This window comes from Medicago sativa, chromosome 5 (assembly GCF_051527215.1).
Source record: "Medicago sativa cultivar Bolivia chromosome 5, Bolivia_mono, whole genome shotgun sequence".
Taxonomy (NCBI): Eukaryota; Viridiplantae; Streptophyta; class Magnoliopsida; order Fabales; family Fabaceae; genus Medicago; species Medicago sativa.
This window is the reverse complement of record NC_140753.1, coordinates 8,965,117-8,981,781: the sequence shown is the minus strand read 5'-3', so window position 1 is coordinate 8,981,781 and position 16,665 is coordinate 8,965,117. Positions and strand designations below refer to the sequence as shown.

At 34.6% G+C, this 16,665-nt stretch overlaps 1 protein-coding gene across 2 annotated transcripts; it reads left to right on the top strand.

Annotated features, from left to right (window-relative positions):
- Positions 1 to 2,649: 2,649 nt before the first annotated feature.
- ICU2 (DNA-directed DNA polymerase) lies at positions 2,650 to 15,404 on the top strand. Of its 2 annotated transcripts, XM_085713177.1 has the most exons (31): positions 2,650 to 3,870; positions 4,615 to 4,785; positions 4,920 to 5,003; positions 5,118 to 5,192; positions 5,323 to 5,387; positions 5,680 to 5,770; positions 5,882 to 6,067; positions 7,101 to 7,264; positions 7,427 to 7,541; positions 7,948 to 8,127; positions 8,398 to 8,511; positions 9,197 to 9,316; positions 9,408 to 9,731; positions 9,884 to 9,976; positions 10,987 to 11,105; positions 11,206 to 11,278; positions 11,390 to 11,446; positions 11,563 to 11,655; positions 12,030 to 12,152; positions 12,227 to 12,324; positions 12,414 to 12,459; positions 12,798 to 12,911; positions 13,017 to 13,100; positions 13,225 to 13,338; positions 13,425 to 13,514; positions 13,605 to 13,678; positions 13,924 to 14,140; positions 14,329 to 14,382; positions 14,467 to 14,586; positions 14,707 to 14,781; positions 14,987 to 15,404. In XM_085713177.1, exons 1-31 carry the CDS (start codon positions 2,716 to 2,718, stop codon positions 15,131 to 15,133), a joined length of 4,635 nt encoding a protein of 1,544 aa, XP_085569303.1. In that variant the 5' UTR covers positions 2,650 to 2,715; the 3' UTR covers positions 15,134 to 15,404. The 2 variants fall into 2 exon arrangements, with proteins under 2 accessions (XP_085569303.1, XP_085569302.1); XM_085713176.1 differs by having other exon boundaries at positions 11,206 to 11,446.
- Positions 15,405 to 16,665: the final 1,261 nt, after the last annotated feature.

The following is a 16,665-nucleotide window of genomic DNA, read 5'->3' as shown; positions in this document are numbered from 1 at the left end:
ATCAAATAATTTTCACTTCTTAAACACCTTGGGCAGTGAGATCTGAAGGTGAGAAAAACACACAAGAAACAGATCTTTTCTTCAATTTCTTTTTCCAAGTGTCAAATACAAATCTGGACAGAATCTGATGTTGCAGATCCTGACTTAGAGTCTGAATGCAGCGGAAATACATAAAATGCAGATAAAATATAAAGAGTCAGAGAGAGAAGAAAGACACAAAGCAGTTTATATTTGTTCCTCCTACGACACGAGAGTAGTCCAGTCCCCTTGCATTTCCAAGAGATTTCACCACAACCAATCTTGATCACAACTTGCTTAAAGAAACACCAAAACACTTCTCAATGCTCAAGAACATGACAAGAGACTTCTATGCTTTATGACTTCACCTAAAAACTTATTTGCTCAAGCACATCTGCCAGAAACTTCCCTTTCCCAAGAACAACTGCAAGCAGGTTAATTTGTTCTCACATTCTTTCTAACCAGTGAGTGTAAACTAAACAAATGAACAAACTCACTCCTTAGGATTTATAAGATATAAACCTGAAAAAATAATCCTAAGTGTCTTGCGCTATTTGATTTGACAGAGTTTTGGCACAGAAAAATAGCGGTGTCTTATTACTTCTTCTTCAGGTCTTTAGCTTCCTTTATATATAGTGATTTGAGAGACATTGAAGAAGGGTGCCATCACATATAGATTCGTTGAGAAACTTTGATCACGAACGTTGGCCCTTTGCCTAGTATGGATAATCCTGTTGGAAAGTACTTTGAATTTTCTTTGCCGAAAGGAGAATTATCTGTTGTTTTCTCGTTCCTAATGTCCTTTGTCTGATTGTAAACGTAGACAGAATAAGACAAAATAACCGCTTTACCAAATGTTGTGATAGAGACAGCTCGTATAATAAGACAAAGGATTACGTGAATTATGGGTCCCTCAAATCCAAGTAGCCTAGTCAGCTTCTGTGTCTGATACCCTTCACATAGTTTGCGGAGATCACTCCCCAGCTTCAGTGAGACTTCCTTCTACTAAGGACGTTGACTTTTGGTTGACTTTGCAGTAGATCTTCCACCCTAGTCTGCTAGGTTTCCCAATCCCTTTTTTAATGCTCTTCATATGTTTCTTCTTCATGGTAAGGAGATCCTACACATTTGAACATATGTTAGTATACCAATTGTTCTTCAATACCTTGTTATCATCAAAACTCAAGAGACTTTGTATGAACCGTTCTTGTTCTAACAAAGTCTCGTTAAAGAAATGATAAAAAAACTTGACTCTTGTTTTCTCTTTCATTGTTGGTTTGAATAACTCGAGAATTGAGTAGAAATTATGATTTATTCTTTAAGAACTTGAGATATAATTTCTTGCATCTTGTTTTTCCTTACCCTCGTGTCTTTATTCCTTTGGTCATACTTAGTTTTGTTTCACACTTAGATTTCGACTAGTCCCAATTCACATGACGACACACACTAAAAATTGCCAACTCTATACTCAAACTAATTATCTCCAACCCATGCAATATATATATATATATATATATATATATATATATATATATATATATATATATCAACTATGACGTGTGTATATTTGTTAATTTCTTAAACTTATTTTCTATTTATCGCTCTTTTAATGCATCACTTGCTTATCACATTCGTCATACAACTTTTTATTTCTTACTTTTCTAAGATACACACACTACAAAACCTTTCAAAACACGTTAAACATTCCAAATTTTATTTAAATGAGACGCACGAGAAAATAATAGAATGAAGAAAAAAATTTGCTTTCTAATTTAATCACAATTAGTTATTTCAATATTTCATATAGAAGAAGATTGTCTCTCTTTATACTGACTCTTAATATAACTACATTTATTCATTTTTTTCAAAAAAAAATTTCATTAATAAAAGTTGACCCTCATGTATATTTTTTTCATTAATAAAAAAAAATGAGCCTTTAAGAAAAATTCCGACACTTCAGAAATTGGAGAGTTAGTTTTTTTACTTAAAACAAGGAGGAATAAATACAATTGTAAATAAGTGAAAAAAACAACTATTTATTTTTGATTTTTCGAAAGAGATAATTTATTTTTGATACGAATAAGGTATTATTTAGACGTAGTTGTATAAAAATTACTTAGACACAACTCCAAATAAAAAATATTTGGACACACACAAATAAAAAGTTTAAAAGAAAAATAAATTAGTCACATAATTTTTTATTTTAATCTTTTAAATTTTTTTATTTATGTGTGTGCGCTTAATTTTTATTTTGTGTTTGTGACCAACTAAAACTTATTCGTTTAAAAAAACATGTAACTAAACTCTCTCCTAGTAGATTGAACATTGTTCAATTTAAAACGAGAACATTTGAGATTCTTATTTTTTGTTGTTTGACAAAAGATTCTTATCATATTATCAAAGTCTTTTTGGTAGACCAACAATACATTTAACTTTAAGCATATATACGTAAGATTTTTTTTTGCCGTTATTGTTTGTCAATAAATAAATCACAAATGCTTGACCAAAAAATAAAAATAAAAAATAAAAAAGTAAATCACAAATGCTTTTGTTTCAGAAGCGCGCCAAAATGGACACATTTTCCCGCGCTCTGCTCAAAACGTAAAAACCCTCGCGCCGTATCATCGTCTCATTCCTTTCTGAAATTTCTAAAATCACAGTCAGTCACCAAAGTTAGTTAGAGAGAGAGAGATAGCAATGGCGGACGACGACGGTTCAAGCAGGAAGCGAAGACCAATCCGAGGCCCTGACGCCACCGCACGCAGCCAAGCCTTAGAGCTTCTCCGATCCCGCAGATCCAACGGTCCCCGATCCACCACCACACCACAAATCCGACTCGAAAACCCTATCTACGACACAATCCCTGAGGAAGAATACACCGCCTTAGTCGCTAGCCGCCGTGAACAATCCCGCTCATTCATCGTTGATGACGACGGATTTGGTTACAACGACGAAGGCGAAGAAGAGGATTGGTCCAAAGCCGGTTTCTCCCTTTCCTCAGACGAAGAATTCGATGAATCTGAGAAACCTAAACGGAAGAAAGAGAAAGACGCTTCGCAGATCAAGCGTCCTTCTGTTTCTTCTTCTGCGGCTAAATTATCAGCTGCTGCTGCTATGATGGGCGGATCAAGAGTTTCGTCGATGTTTACTTCTGCTAATTTTAAGAAAAGTAGAGATGATAAGGTTTGTGAGAGTATTGTTGATGATGTTCTTAAGGAGTTTGCGCCGGATGAGAACGATAAAATTAGTCGGAGGAAGGTTCAATCGAATTCGTCTTCTGTTGTTAATGATGCACGGATTAAGGCTAAACCTAAGCCCTCTGCTGAATCTGTATTAGGTTCTTACGCGAGTGAAAATTTTGCGAAAATCGGTAATGGTGGAAATGGTGAAATTGAATCTGGTAGGGTTAGTAAGGATAAGGATAATGGATCCAGAATAGGGTTAGGGTTAGAGGAAAAGAGTGAAGTAGAAGTGAACGAGAGTTTGGGAAATTGCGAGGGAGGAATGGTGGTGGAAGGTAATGAATGTGGTAATGGGGATTTAGTTGAAGAGAAAGTGGCGAAGGTGAAAGATGAAGAAATGGAAGTGAAACCTGTTGTGAAGAAGGAGGGTTTTACTTTGAATGCGAAAGTTAGTGAAGAAGTGGTGGATCCGAAGCTGTGTGCTACTGCTGGATGGCAGGCGGCGAGGAGTGGTGGTGGTGGAGGCGGGGAGGTAAATGTCGCTGATTCGAATAATCAACAACAGGTGGAGTTTAATTTGGATCCGGAGGGATCGTTGCCTTTTTACATACTTGATGCTTATGAGGAGTATTATGGAGCTAATATGGGTACTCTTTATTTGTTTGGGAAGGTAATTTTGTGGTTTTGAATTCAAGTGATCTGTTAATTTGAATTAGTAATTTCATTTTTCAAGTTCTTTATATCATTTTAATTTTTGCTGGTTCCCTTGAGAAGATTGTGACATTTTATGACTTCTCCTGTAGATATGTTTTTGAACTTTGAAGTAATACTTCTTAGTTGTTTGATATAAAGCGTGCATGATTTTATTTTTCACATTCACATATTGTCTATCATACGGTGTTATGTGGATCACGAATAGTATCAGTTTGTTCGAATAATATCATTTTGTTCAAATTCCGCTGTGACAATGCTATAAAGCATAGCATTGCTATAGCTGCTATTTCACAATGTTTTGTACTAAATAGCATATTGCATAACAATAGCGATTAGTTAAAATTCTGCTATGCAATAGAACTACAGCGCAACCGTAGCCGTTATTTAACAATACTGCTCCTAATACCCATTGTTAGTGAGCAAGAATATAATTAAAGTAGGAACCTTTTTGTTCATGATGCATGATAATGCGTGTGTTTTTATTCACCTATAACATGTTAGTTTTCTGGTGCCAAGGTCTCATCAACATGGCAAGTTGTCAAAGCATATTGTGAAAATGAGTTTTTTAGCTTTGTTTTTGGGACTTGGCGCCAACAGAAAGCCGGGTTGCATTAAACAGTCAGTTTATAATTTCTGCCTATTGGTATAACTTGAATAAAGAAAATGATTCTGACTATTAGTTTTCTTTGTTGATAATTAGGTCAAAACAGGGACTTTGTATCAGAGTTGCTGTGTTGTTGTGAAGAACATGCAGAGGTGTGTCTATGCAATTCCAAGTCATCCTTTGCATTCAACCAGTGAGATGATACAGCTTGAGAAAGATGTCCAAGAGTCTCGAATTTCTCCTGCAGATTTCCGTAAAAAGCTGCAAGTAAGTTTTTACTTTCTTTGACATCATTTATATAATTTTTGTTCTTATGTTATGTTAGTTTGAATTTCTTGCCTAATTTCTGTTGGCTAGAGTTGATAAAGTCTATTTTGTCCCACCTCTCTTTAAAATTGTAGGATGCAGTATCTGATACAAAGAATGAGATAGCAAAACATCTGGTGGATTTGGGTGTTTCTTCCTTTAGCATGGCACCTGTTAAGGTTTGCTGATTAACAAATTCTGATGCCACAAATCATAAATGGGTTATGTTATGCCTTTGTGCCACATACATTTTTTGTTCGTCTTTCTATTTTGACCCTGTGCTCATTTTGCAGAGGAAATATGCATTTGAACGAACAGACATTCCTGCAGGTGAAAATTATGTGGTGAAAATAAATTATCCGTTCAAGGTACATGTTAAATCTATTAACATAATCAATTTAAATTAAAAACGTCAAAGTACGTCTTTCATTATTTCCCGACAAGCTTGTTATGTGTGTGTAATTTGTTTCAATGTTTACAATATTTTAAACATTACAGGATACGGCACTTCCAGTAGACCTCAAAGGAGAAAGTTTCTGTGCTCTTCTTGGAGCTCGAAACAGGTATTGCTATCCTTTGATATTTTTGGTTATAACAAAAGTATGCAATAGCGAAGGATGATTATTCAATCAGCCTTTCTGAAACTTTATAACAAATGTATTTTTCGGGTGTGTTTATTTTGTCTGTCATGGTACTCAAAAAATCTGTTCCAATGAAGCATTTTTGCTCAGTAATAAGCTTTCCAAAATGATTTATTGGTGCTAAAATTCCCAAACTTGTGTTGAAAAGTGTCCTTAAATTGAACGATAATTTCTGTCAGAAAAACAGATGAACTAACTGTATCCCCACATGCAGTGCACTTGAGTTATTTCTGATTAAAAGAAAGATTATGGGGCCTTCATGGCTACAAGTTTCAAACTTTTCTACCTGCTCAGCATCCCAAAGGGTGAGATTTTACTTTCCACATCTATTATAAGTTACGTATATGATATAGTTTATTTCTATATACAGGCCTCCTTTTCTTTTTTGAAGTCTTAGCAGCTTCTTTTGCTTACAGGTTAGCTGGTGCAAATTTGAAGTGACTGTCGACTCTCCTAAAGACATCAGGAATTCTTCTTCAAAAATCACTCGAGTGACTCCCCCCGTGGTTGTCACAGCAATAAACTTGAAGACCACCATAAATGAAAAACAGAACATAAATGAAATTGTATCTGCATCTGTTGTCAGTTGCAATATGGTTAAGGTTGTTTGCAGTTCTTTTATTAGTGTTTAGATTTCTTGCCATCATTTCTCAAAGTGCATTGATATATCTGCACATGCGTACCAGCACTTTTTCATAGATATTTCTATATGCAAATCTATTTTTCAGGAAGGCTTGATTTACTGTCAATATGCTTCTTGAGTTTGTTATGGCTGACGAAGTTATATCATTGCTTTGCCACTTCTATATGCTATTTCTTTTCACGTGATAAGAATACCGAGACCTACATACATAAATTTCAAACTCAGATTTGAATAGATTTGGTATATTTTTATTGGTAATGATGCATACTGGGTGAATAAACTACCAAACTAGTGTTCACTAACAACTTTTACAAATGCATTTACTTAAAACCCACAATCTCTTATTCAGTTAATGTGGCCATTGACTCAATTTAATCTCATGTTCTCTATGCACTTACTTAAAACCCACAATCTCTTATTCAGTTAATGTGGCCATTGACTCAATTTAATCTCATGTTCTCTTGTTGTAACATGAACTTATGGCACTACAAAGCTTTAAGCTTCAGGCAATTATACTCAGTTTCATATGTTTAACTATTCAGGCTGATCCAGTATTATTGTTTGTTGTAAGGAATATTCAACAAACCAGAAGAATACAAATTTAATTATTTCTTTTGAACCTTCCACAATATGTTGGAATTTATGATGATTGCATATATATATACTAAATTCTTAATAATCTTAGCCCTAAAAAAAATTCTTAACAATCTAACATACTTCTGCTTAAGAGTCAAATAGTTGGCTTGACTGTGCTTGTGCATAATCATCTTAGCTGATACAATATGCACTAGGCTGAATTTTTCGTTGTATTCCTTGAAGCTTAAAACAAATTAAAGCATGAACTTAATACCTTTAAAGATTCTGTGTGTAAATACTGACAGCTTGAATATTATTATCAATTTTAAAGATACGTACTGATTTTTCTATACTATATAAGTTGTAGTTAAGGTTGAAATATGATCCACAGTAACCTTTCCTGTTTGACTTTTTAGATTGACACTCCTATGCTGGCTTCAGAGTGGAAGAGACCTGGAATGCTGACCCATTTTACTGTTATTCGCAAACTTGATGGGAATATATTTCCAATGGGATTCAATAAGGAGGTCACGGACAGAAACATAAAAGCTGGGTCAAATGTTCTGTGTGTTGAAAGCAGGTGGAAACTAAGATTTGTTAGTAGTTTGAGCATTTTACTTTTATTCACAGCCACATGTCGTCCTTAGAATTCAAATACCATGCTATCAGTAAATAGCAAAAAAATTTCTCGAATACCATATGCTTGCTTCCAGGATTGACCCATTTATTTACTTTGTTTCAGTGAAAGAGCTTTGTTAAATCGTCTAATGTTACAATTACACAAGATGGATAGCGACGTTCTTGTTGGACATAATATTTCTGGATTCGACCTCGATGTTCTTCTACACAGATCTCAGGTAGGAATTTGGCTGCTTCTCTGAAACATTTTCTTGTCCAATTATATGACCTTTCTCATTGAATAAAAATTAACTGAATTTTGTCTGAAAGGAAAAAGAAATTAACTCAATTGTTTCTTTCAGTTTATAGCTTTTTTAAATATTCTTTGTTTTCAAATGGATGATATCTTGATGATAAACAGTTGGTTCAAATTGTTTGGACTAGGCTGAAAGTAGTATGAAAATCACGTAAGACGAAAGGTTATGATGGATATACCGGCAAGGTAGCTAATTGAATATGCAACTTCAGACAATTATTAAATTAAGTATAATAGGACTTCTCAGACTCTTTTCATCATATATCCAACTTTCATTTTACACTGCAAAGAAGATGCTGCACCTTAAAGCCAAATAAAAACTTGTGCAGGCTTGTAGAGTACCAAGCAGCATGTGGTCTAAACTGGGCCGTCTCAACCGTTCTACAATGCCTAAGCTCGATAGAAGAGGCAAAACATTTGGTTTTGGAGCTGATCCTGCTATCATGTCTTGTGTTGCCGGTCGGCTTCTTTGTGATACGTATTTATGTTCTCGTGACCTATTAAAGGAGGTAAATTATTTGTTGAGAGAGGAGTGCTAGAAACACTCTTTTTTCAACTCTCTCTAACACTCACACAATTATTGGGTGAAATCAATGTGGGTCCCACGCTTTGAAAATGGGTTCCACATAAAGTGGTGAGATTCATATGGATTTCATCCCATAAATGAGGGATTGTTAGAGAGAGTGTTGTTAGCATTTCTCTTGTTGAGAAATCTTGCCAAGTAGGAATTTAGGTTTTGCTTTTTATTTCTTACTAACTACCTTCATTGGTTCTTCCAGGTTAGCTATTCTTTAACTCACCTTGCAAAAACACAGCTAAACCAGTCTCGGAAGGAAGTTGCTCCAAATGAAGTTCCAAAAATGTTCCAAACTGCAAAATCCCTGATGGAGCTAGTAGGTGCCACTGTCCCAGAACAGTTTTATCTTTCCTTTTTTTATATAATTTTTTTGTCAATGATATAAAGTAGCTGATTAGCATTTCAAACTTGTTTTCATTTCTGACTTTCTGCATCACAAAATGTAGATACATTATGCAGTATTAAACTTGGGTTGCTTTTCCGATGATTAGCATTTCATTGTTATGGAACTTTTTTTCATTTCTGATTTTCTGCATCACAACATCTAGATACATTATGCAATAGGCTGCACCAATAGATATAAAAGTATGGCAGTTGTCATGGTTGTTGATGTTAGCACTTTATTTTCTCTTGCTTTGCTTTGTACTATTGTTGATGTCGGCAGTAGCTTGAAGCCTTGAACTTGATAATGCTTCTGGCCAACTATTTAAGTTGTTGAAACTTCAAAGTGATAAGGTGTTGGAAGTAGTTTGTAGTTATTCTGCAGAGTCTAATGACTATCATGAACAATGAAGAATCTAAGTTGATTAAGTAAGGGATCTTCACAACTAATTGTTTTGAAAAATTGGTGTTGATTGAGCAACTTATTACTTCCATTTGACATACTTTATTGATCAAACATGATAATTATATTAAATGCTTTCATTTGACGTACTTGATTGATCAAACATGAATCATCTTTGCTTCTATCCTGGTTTTTATAGTATTCTTGATTTGGTCAGATTGAATATGGGGAAACGGATGCATGGTTGTCAATGGAACTCATGTTTTATTTGAGTGTCCTTCCTCTCACACGCCAGTTGACGAATATAAGTGGCAACCTATGGGGGAAGACTCTTCAGGTGAGCCATTGCAGCATTTATTTGCTGGCTTAATTTGGTATTATACACGATGTAGCAGTTGGAGGTTGACATCTACTGTTTTCTATTTCAGGGTGCCCGGGCACAGAGGGTGGAGTATCTTTTGTTGCATGAATTCCATAATAAGAAATATATTGTTCCAGACAAGTTTTCTAATTACGCAAAAGAAACAAAATTGACGAAGCGCAGAGTAACTCATGGTGTCGATGATGGCAACTTTGACGATGCAGATATTAATGATGGAAACTATCATAATGATGCTTCTGAAAGTGATCATAAGAAAAACAAAAAGGCTGCTTCCTATGCTGGAGGACTGGTTTTAGAGCCAAAGAAGGGTCTATATGATAAATACATATTACTTCTGGACTTCAACAGTCTATACCCTTCCATCATTCAGGTTGATAATATTCTCTTTCAAAATGTGCTTCTGGTTCCTGTGACACTTCCACTCCTTTGGCATTTTGTCTATTTTATTTACTTATCTGCTTCACCTCTATGGTGTAATTTATGGCAGTTTCTTCTTTTGCAACTTACTGAACTGCATCGCAGGAATATAATATCTGCTTCACAACTGTTGAAAGATCTTCAGATGGATCTTTTCCTCGTCTGCCATCTAGTAAAACAACTGGAGTCTTGCCAGAGGTAAAAATGCACGGATACAAACAAGATTATCTCTAAAATCATTTTGTGTTATAGGACTTCTCAGATACTTTTGAACTTCAAGTTTGATGTGTCCAACTGCTGCCGTGTTACCGTGTTTGATAACATTGCAGCTTTCACAACTCAGTTGTCTTTTTTTGGGTGCATGAAAGTAGTGTTTGTTAATGAGGTCTAATTAAGTTTGATTTAGCATTGGATTTAGGCTAAAGTATCTTGTGTTTCGTGTTAGGAAATGATATTTTGAGATTTACAGTTTTGTTGTTTGGATAATTGCGCATGAAATTAGATTTTCTCGAGTTGTCTCCATCTTAGCTGCCGTTCTTAGTCTTGTGGCCAACTTTTTAGTGAGAATTTGTAGAACTTTTAGTATTTGAAATACCACAAAATTAGGAAAGGATTCGAAATCTAGTTGCAATGATTGTTACAATGAAGCTAATAAAAGGTGGTTAAAAATTGACCAGAGAAAGACTATTTATAACGACATCTCTATTTTACTATTTTCTAGTACCATGGTGGATGTTTTTTTTGCATCGAAATGGGATTTGATCATCTTTTATACGATGTATTACCTCACTATTTCAAGTAGAGAATACAATTGAACCAGATAGAAACAAAGAAAGACACTTCAGGGTATAGCACTATAAGTAAGGTAAAAAGAGATGATAAAGAACCCTAAAATTTTAATTTTTCTTTGAACTTATCAAACGACGCATTTTATGATAAACATTTTAAATTCTCTAAATGCCATTTTAGAATTCTGTCAGAATGCACCTCTGTTGATTACATTGACCAAGAATGGCACATTCAAGGTCCTTGAATATTTATTTGAAAGGATTTACATCGGTCTAAATAACATGTCTGTTTTGCGTTCATTTTTTTAATGCATTAAAAATTTGAGATACTTTGTAACCTATATATGGTGATTTTCTTTCCCCTCCTGGAGACTGCAGAGATTTGTTGCATATGTTCATTTTTTTATTTGTTTGTGCTAGTTGCTGAAAAAACTGGTTATGTGGAGGCGAGACAAAAAGGCATCGATGAAAACTGCATCTGGTCTTAAACGTCAGCAACTGGACATTCAGCAGCAAGCACTGAAGCTTACTGCCAACAGGTTTTTATCTTGGTTTTTCCCAGCCTCTAGTTCCGGGTGCTCAAAATTAACGTTTTATTCTTCCTTCTGCAATAAAAAAATGTTATGGTGTATGATGCAGTATGTATGGATGCCTGGGATTTTCCAATTCAAGATTTTATGCAAAACCGCTGGCTGAGCTCATTACCCTACAAGTAAGAAGAATATGCTGGCTTGTTTCTGCAAAACCAGTCATTACTCATTACCATACTCTCAATATAGTCTCAGACACGTGCATTTTGACTTCCATGTTTGATGTCATACAGGGAAGGGAGATACTACAAAGTACTGTTGATCTTGTTCAAAATAACTTGAATTTAGAGGTTATTTCTACTACACTGTTTCTTGAAGTATTGTACGATTTTATTATGTACACGAGGTCATTTGATTTGACTGGTTGTGTGTGGTATTAGCTCTTAATTATTGTACTGTCTTGTAGGTGATCTATGGTGATACTGATTCAATAATGGTTTACAGTGGGCTAGATGATATTGCAAAAGCACATTCAATATCTAAGAAAGTTATTCAAGAGGTAAGAATTGACCATTAGCTGCGTGAAGTTCCTTTGAACCTATATGATGAACTCGTGGTGATTGGGTTTATATTTACCTCAACTTTCTTTTCTTTTGCAACATAGTATGTCAGAGCCAAACTTTTCCAGCCTTTTACCCCCCCCCCCCCCCCATGAAATAGACTATATTTATTGATTTTTTTCTAGACTTAAAATTTTAGCGAGCATTTGATGTTTAAAATGTTTGTATTTCCTGTTTCTTGCCATCAGCGAGTTTGCTATTACAGATAATTTTGGCATGTTTCAAGAATATATGTTTACAGATGATTTTTACCTTATTGTAGTTTTCGTTTTTGATCTAATGATCTGTGATTTCTCCTTTAATTTGTCATTAGGTCAATAAGAAATATCGGTGCTTAGAAATTGATCTTGATGGTTTGTATAAGAGGATGCTACTTCTCAAGAAAAAGAAATATGCAGCTGTTAAGGTGCAGTTTAAAGATGGCACCCCATATGAGGTATGTCTATCTTATTATTTTGCATTATCTAACATTTTAGAAGAACATGCCAGTAGGATTAACATATGGTGCAGGTTATTGAACGCAAAGGTCTTGATATTGTCCGCCGTGACTGGAGCTTGTTAGCGAAAGATTTAGGAGATTTTTGCTTGACTCAAATTTTGTCGGGAGGGTATGTTACCATTGCACACTCTGGCTATTCTGGATGCAATATTTACTCATTTATGTGGTAACTTAATATTGCGGCTTCCGTGCTTATAGGTCATGCGAAGATGTCGTCGAATCAATTCACAACTCTCTCATGAAGGTAAATTGTGATGTCTTATAGTATAAGATATTTGCTTATAATAACCTACCATATGATTGGAGAATTTTAAAGGAAGAAACTTCTTGTATCTTTGGGCCCAAATGCTATAGCAGGGTGGTTTGTTGCCCAGATGCCTTGATGCATATCCAAATTTGATTGGATTTGTCATTAGCGGATGGCACTTCTTAAATTGGTCTAATTATTAATCATAGGAGAAGGCGTTAGAGTTTGTTGGAGATTTTGTTCTAGTAGATTTTTCCCTACCTTTTAATTTTTCATAAAATTGGAGTATGAGGTTTATTTCTCCAGCCAACCATTGAATGCTAGTTTTAATACAGGTACAAGAAGAAATGAGGAACGGACAAGTAGCATTGGAAAAATACGTCATCACAAAGACATTGACTAAACCACCCGAAGCATATCCTGATGCCAAAAACCAGCCACATGTTCTTGTAAGCACGGACATTTTTTTTTTTTTACTTAAAATGATTTGATCTGTGTTTTATTTTGTTCTGATCTGCTCAATTCTGAGGATAGCTATCTTGATTAACATATAGGTGGCACAAAGATTGAAGCAACAAGGTTACGCATCTGGTTGCTCTGTTGGCGATACAATCCCTTACGTAATTTGCTGTGAGCAGGTTTGTCATTTAGTGCTCTCAATCAAAATACAACCGGGATAACTTTGAAATATGTTGCATCGGGTATTTGAAATTCAGGCATCCAAAGTTTTGCTTTGTATTTATTATTATGTTCTTTGAGTAGGGCGGTAATTCAGGCAGTGCGACCGGAATTGCTCTACGTGCCAGACATCCGGATGAATTGAAACGAGAACAGGGGACATGGCTAATTGATATTGATTACTATTTGTCACAACAGGTGCCTTGCGGTTTAGTACCTAATTATATATATATATTACGAAGTACTGTACTGATCTGCTTGAGTATTTTCTTTTCCTCTTGCAGATTCATCCTGTGGTATCACGTCTTTGTGCATCAATTCAGGGCACAAGCCCTGAAAGACTGGCTGATTGTTTAGGGCTTGACACATCAAAGGTAAAACTTGGTTTGTCTCAGCATTCAGAGGCAGCTAATTTATTTTAATTATTTTTGATATCAACTGTTCTTTTGCATTGGCGTTTGCAGTTTCAACATAAATCAAGTGAAGCAAGGGATGATCCTACAAGCTCACTTTTATTTGCTGGTGATGATGATGAGAGGTACATCTTGTTTCCAAAATTTCTGTTAGTTGTTATGATGTTAATTTTGACACGAGGCTGCTTTCTTTTTGTTGACATGTTACTACTTAGCTATTTTATGTGGAGGTTCAAAGTTATAGTAGTTATAAATTCTGTTTTGAAGTTTTTGAGCTTCTTTATCAATCTGTATTTCCAGTTTCATTTTGAATACAGGTTTCTCTAGCTGTAAATAATTAACGGATTGGATGATATAAAATTAAATGCAGGTATCAGGGATGTGAGCCGTTGGTCTTGTCATGCCCCAGCTGCTCTAGTGTATTTGACTGCCCTCCTGTGTTTAAATCTATTTGTATGTTGGGAAATGAAAAGCCAACCAGCTCAGGCGCGGAGGAATCTGACTACAATTTCTGGCGCAAGCTGTGCTGTCCCAAATGCTTTGAAAATGGTGTTGGTAGAATTTCCCCTGCAATTATAGCCAATCAGGTATTATTAATTTAAGGTTAAGGCTTCTCTAAAAATTTGTTCAGCTGCCATTTCAGCCATATGAAGGTTTTTACGCTGATATCAGATCATGGATCTTAGCAGATTATCACGCTGGCATTTAATAACATGATTGTTTTGATTTAGCATAGAATAGTATTAGTGATTATCTGCTTATTGCTTCATGTCAGGTCAAACGGCGAGCAGAGAAGTTTGTTTTAATGTATTATAGAGGTTTACTAATTGTAAGTCACCTCTCTAAAGCATATTGTGAATATTAAAAGCCTGCAAAATTAGATGTTGCTGTGCTTATCTGTTTTTGTACCCAGTGTGACGATGAAACGTGTAAGCATACAACTCGAAGTGTCAGCTTTCGTTTGGTTGGTGATTCTGAGCGAGGAACTGTTTGTCCAAATTATCCTCGCTGCAACGGGCATCTTAATAGAAAGGTTTCACTCCACAAACCTGTTAAATATGAACAGCTTTTTCATTTATATGATCTATAATAGTTAGGTTTTAATGCTTTGGTTTGTTGAATTAACTAACGAAATATTTCTTTGATTTTTCAGTACACTGAAGCGGACTTGTACAAGCAGCTCTCATATTTTTGTCATGTGTTTGATACTGTTTGTTATATAGAAAAGGTATGTCACTGGGATGCTAGGACATGCTTAATGGAGATAATATTTTAAAAAACCTGACGTAAACCTGTAAATTTATAAAGAATTTGTTAATCATGTTATCAAAGTCAAATAAATGAATAACAATCAATATGAATAACAATCAATTGATTAATCAGCTTGATTAATCATTAATTATATTTGCTGCTTCATGTTTTTATTACACCAGATGGAGGCAAAGTCTAGGATACCGATAGAGAAGGAGTTGATCAAAATCAGGCCAATAGTTGATCTTGCTGCATCAACAATACAAAAGATCAGGGACCGTTGTGCCTTTGGGTGGGTGAAGCTGCAGGATCTAGTTGTTGCAATTTAAATTGCAGGTTTTATGCCAAATTCAGTTTGTCCAGCTGCTCATATGTGAATCCACACCAGCAAGGGGGTTGTAGCTTGCAAGTGAAGCTATGGTCTTATTATGAAGAATGTGAAGTGTTACAGCCACATCCTTGGTTCATTAGGGCAGAAATGACTTTTGTTCTCGATTGTGTAATTATCCATAGAACAATACAAATATTTGTAAATGTTTTATCCAAACCATGTCAAAGTAGTTGATATAAGTTAACTTATCAAAAAAAATTTCATCTTCACTTTTGGTCTCTCCTTTAAAGTAAATTCATGTAGAATTCATATTTTTGAATAAAATTTTTCATAAAAATTTATAATAATTTCCAATGTTTTTTTTTTAACAAAACATGAATTAAATATAAATTTTTATATTTTTGGTGGTTAAAAATTTATATTTAATTTATGTTTTGTTAAAAAAATTAATTTTTTTTGGAGAGATTTTTACAATATTTTACACATTTCTGCACAATTGCATTAAAAAAATAAGTACAAAAATTGATTTAAAAATAGGGACAAAAAGTAGTGATTAAATTTTTTATTGGAACTTAAAGTTAAATGAAAAATTTTAGAGGATTAAAACAAAAAATTAGTATATTTATAAAAGAATAAAAACATATTTAACCCTTCTGCCGGCTCAGTACTCTTCTGCTAGCTTATGAAATCACAATTTCTGCATTAGTAATCTTCATTAAGTTCTATATAATTTTTGTAATTAAGTGTAAGGTTGATATTTATTTTGTTTCAAAAATAGGAATCTTCTATTATAAACTTTTGAAAATTAACACGTTTGTCTTTACTTACCGAAGATCAACAAGTTAGTAACAAAGATTTTATCAATCAATTAACTAGGCGTCCACAAAATCCGATCAATCATGTGAACCCATTTTTGTCCTGCAAGCTATGAACCAAGTTTGACTTTAATCCGAAATGAAATGGAATTAAAATTAGGGTGTTAAAGGACTTGGCAATGCATGATGGAAGAAAGAACCATGTTCGGGTTGATACACTGTCCACCCCCTCTATCCCTTTAGTTTGTGAGGATACAATTTTTCTTTACTCGTAATTCATCTCACAGTTTCTCCTTGATAATATATGTTGTTTTATTAGGTTTATCGGATGTGACATATTATGTCAAACTTTATTTACCTAGTAATTGAAATTTTGAATGTTGGTTGTGCTAAATAAATTTGTACAACCTTAACGAACGCAAATTAGATGATTTTTTTTTTCCACAATATATCCAAACCAAACCGTAGAAAACCTTAATGAACATAAATTTTCTAACAGAGACAACATCTCTTTGTGCTGGCAGGTCTGCACACAAGAGTTGTGTTGTCTTCTCAATTGTAGTGTGTTGATGATAAAAACTCCCATTTTTCTTCATAGAGGACATTCTCCTCTATGGCATGAAGTTCGATGAAATAATGTTCAGTGGTTGCATAATATGAGGGGAGATAGTACTCCAGCAACTTGGAGTTGGGTTTTGAAGCTTTTAGTTTCAGA

Coding starts and splice junctions, on each gene's coding strand:
- ICU2 (XM_085713176.1), top strand. CDS start 2,716: ATGGCGGACGACGACGGTTCAAGCAGGAAGCGAAGACCAATCCGAGGC. Junction 11,106..11,205: donor CTGAAGCTTACTGCCAACAG/GTTTTTATCTTG, acceptor TGTATGATGCAG/TATGTATGGATGCCTGGGAT. Junction 14,141..14,328: donor CTGCAATTATAGCCAATCAG/GTATTATTAATT, acceptor GCTTCATGTCAG/GTCAAACGGCGAGCAGAGAA.